General features: G+C 32.7%; 1 protein-coding gene across 1 annotated transcript; it reads left to right on the forward strand.

Moving 5' to 3' along the window:
* Positions 1–844: 844 nt before the first annotated feature.
* On the forward strand, positions 845–1,659 carry LOC109222176 (disease resistance response protein 206-like). Its single transcript, XM_019386562.1, has one exon. The coding sequence runs from the start codon at positions 903–905 to the stop codon at positions 1,461–1,463; it is 561 nt and encodes a 186-aa protein (XP_019242107.1). The 5' UTR covers positions 845–902; the 3' UTR covers positions 1,464–1,659.
* The last annotated feature ends 1,106 nt before the right edge of the window (positions 1,660–2,765 follow it).

Raw genomic sequence — 2,765 nt, forward strand, 5'->3', positions numbered from 1 at the left:
AAGCCCACCTATTTACTTGTTAAGTTATTTTATATTTCAGTTCAAACTTGTTTGGTATTTAAAAAATTGCTTTCTTACGCACATCGAATCTTCAGAAAAGGCTGGGTATTTTAGCTTTCTGGTCAACTTTCTTTTTCTTTTTCTTTCTTTCAGGAAATTATATACGAAATCAAACCTAATCTTCAGCACATTATAATTATTTGACATCTTAGCAGCTTAAAGTAATACAGTGGTAGTGATTAGTTGTACTAATACTTTTCGTTTCCCTAAGTGAAAATTCATTTTTAAGGAATTGCAATTTATGCGCACTGAAGTGAATACATACGTGAGCTACATCAAATTTTTGGGACGTAATTACTTATGAGTTGTGACCAAAGAATCTTGACTTTAATTATTTGATTTTTTTCCATGATCTTAATAATATGAACGATCAAAACGGCACTGAATAGTGTGACATAGTGGTCAATAAAGTGGGTTGAGAATCATGAAGTTTGTTATTTAAATTCACCTAAAACAAAAACACTAGGTGATTTCTTCTCGAACATCATGATTAAAAAAAAATACTCCATATATGAACGATCTAAGCCTATTGTTTGAAGGCGGGTTCAACAAATGGAAACAAGCTGAAACTATTGTTTGAAGTTGCAACTGTATATATATATATATATATATACATATATATATATGGCTAATTATATTAAACCAAGAAATATCACGTTGAAACATCACTATCCTGATTCCACATGCATGGTAAATAAACCAAACAATTAAGTTTTTTTTAAATCAAAGCACAGATGCTTAGAACTCTATATAAAGAGACCAAGAGTAACCGGTCCTTCCAACTACTCAAAAATTGCAAAGAGCTATTTTAAATTTCTCTTTGAATTGAATTTTGTCTACCAATGGCCTCTAAGTTATTATTCTCAATTCTATGCATTCTTCTTCTCTCCATTTCTGCTCATAGCTACACTCGTCGTGTTCGCGCTCCTTGCAAAGAAATGGTGTTTTATTTTCATGACATTGTTTACAATGGTGAAAATTATAAGAACGCGACTTCAGCCATAATTGGCGCGCCAGAATGGGGAAACAGGACCATAATGGCAAGTCCTAACAATTTTGGGGACTTAATTGTGTTTGATGATCCAATTACGCTTGACAATAATTTACATTCACCACCAGTTGGAAGGGCACAAGGCATGTATTTTTACGATCAAATGGACACTTTTAGTTCTTGGCTTGGTTTCTCTTTTGTGTTCAATAATACTGATTATAAAGGAAGTTTGAATTTTGCTGGTCATGACCCTTTGATGAACAAGACTAGGGACATTTCAGTAATTGGTGGAACTGGTGATTTTTTCATGGCTAGAGGAATAGCCACATTGAGTACTGATGCATTTGAAGGAAGTGTTTATTTTCGACTTCACGTCCATATTAAGTTGTACGAATGTTGGAAATTGCTCTAGTTCCGCGTTTCGTTTTCTTGATCATTTGCATTTATATCCTTGTTGAAAGATATATAACCTCAACTTGAGGGTCAAGAGCTGTTTCTTGAAATTTATTTGCTTTTTTATTTTCATGAGTTGCATATGTGTGGTCATTGATGTACTGTTTCAGCCTTCTGTTTCTGTACCACAGACTTCATTATATAATAAAGTCACGTACGGTACCAAACTAGGTTGTCCTTTTATATTTTTCTTTGTTTGTCTCTTACGAAAAACTGTTTCAAACTAATTTCCAGCAACTCTAGATACAATTGTTTCTGTTAAATTGAACGTATTGACAGCCATGGATGCTGTTAGGGCTGTGCATAATCTGGTAAATACCGAATTATCGTACCGAAATCGAAAATTTTGGTATTTGGTATTCGATATTTAGGTATTTGGTATGGTATTTGGTTTAAGTTTTAAAAAATGTTAGTATTAGGTATGGTATTTGGTATTTTAAAATGGAATACCGAAATACCCATACCGTACCGAAATATATATTATATTACACAATACACATATTATTAGTTATAACCTAAATATAAAAATCTAAAATTTTACTTTCCTTTATTCTCTAAGTTCATCAATTAACTCTAAGCAAGTTATAATAAGACATTTCTAATGATCAAATTTATTCTTTTATGTACAGTTTTCTCTTCCTAAGTTTGTATTTGCTAGTTTTGGACAAAACTTTTGTCAACAAATATTTTTAGTTTTGTACTTTTGAGTACGTTAATTTAGAATATTACAGTCTATGACTCTATGCACTAGTTAGTATTCGAACCGAATAAATCGAAGTTACCAAACCGAATAAACCGAAACCGAAAGGAGAAAAATCAAACCATACCGAATTTAATTAGGTACGCTATTGGTATTGCATTTTAAGAAACCGAATACCAAAAATACCGTACCGAAATGTCTAAATACCGTACCATACGGACCAACGAATACCCCTAGATGCTGTTGAAGCTCGTCTGTAAGGAAGGTAAGAAATGGGAGCTAAGAAGAAGAAGGGCAGTTAGTCAGAGAGAGAGAGAGATTTGGGAATTTTCTGTTTTATTGCTTCTAACCTCTAATATACAGTAACCGACATTTACTATATTACCATCTAACTACTTTACTAACTAATTACTCTTCTAGAAGAGTACTAATATAATTATATGGTGTACAACTACGTATTTCAATACTCCCCCTCAAGTTGTGAATGAAAGATGTTTTTCATTCCCAACTTGGATAAAAGAACCATGTGCTGCTGACGTCCCAATGCCTTTGTTAGAATAT

This window comes from Nicotiana attenuata, unplaced genomic scaffold, assembly GCF_001879085.1.
Source record: "Nicotiana attenuata strain UT unplaced genomic scaffold, NIATTr2, whole genome shotgun sequence".
NCBI lineage: Eukaryota > Viridiplantae > Streptophyta > Magnoliopsida > Solanales > Solanaceae > Nicotiana > Nicotiana attenuata.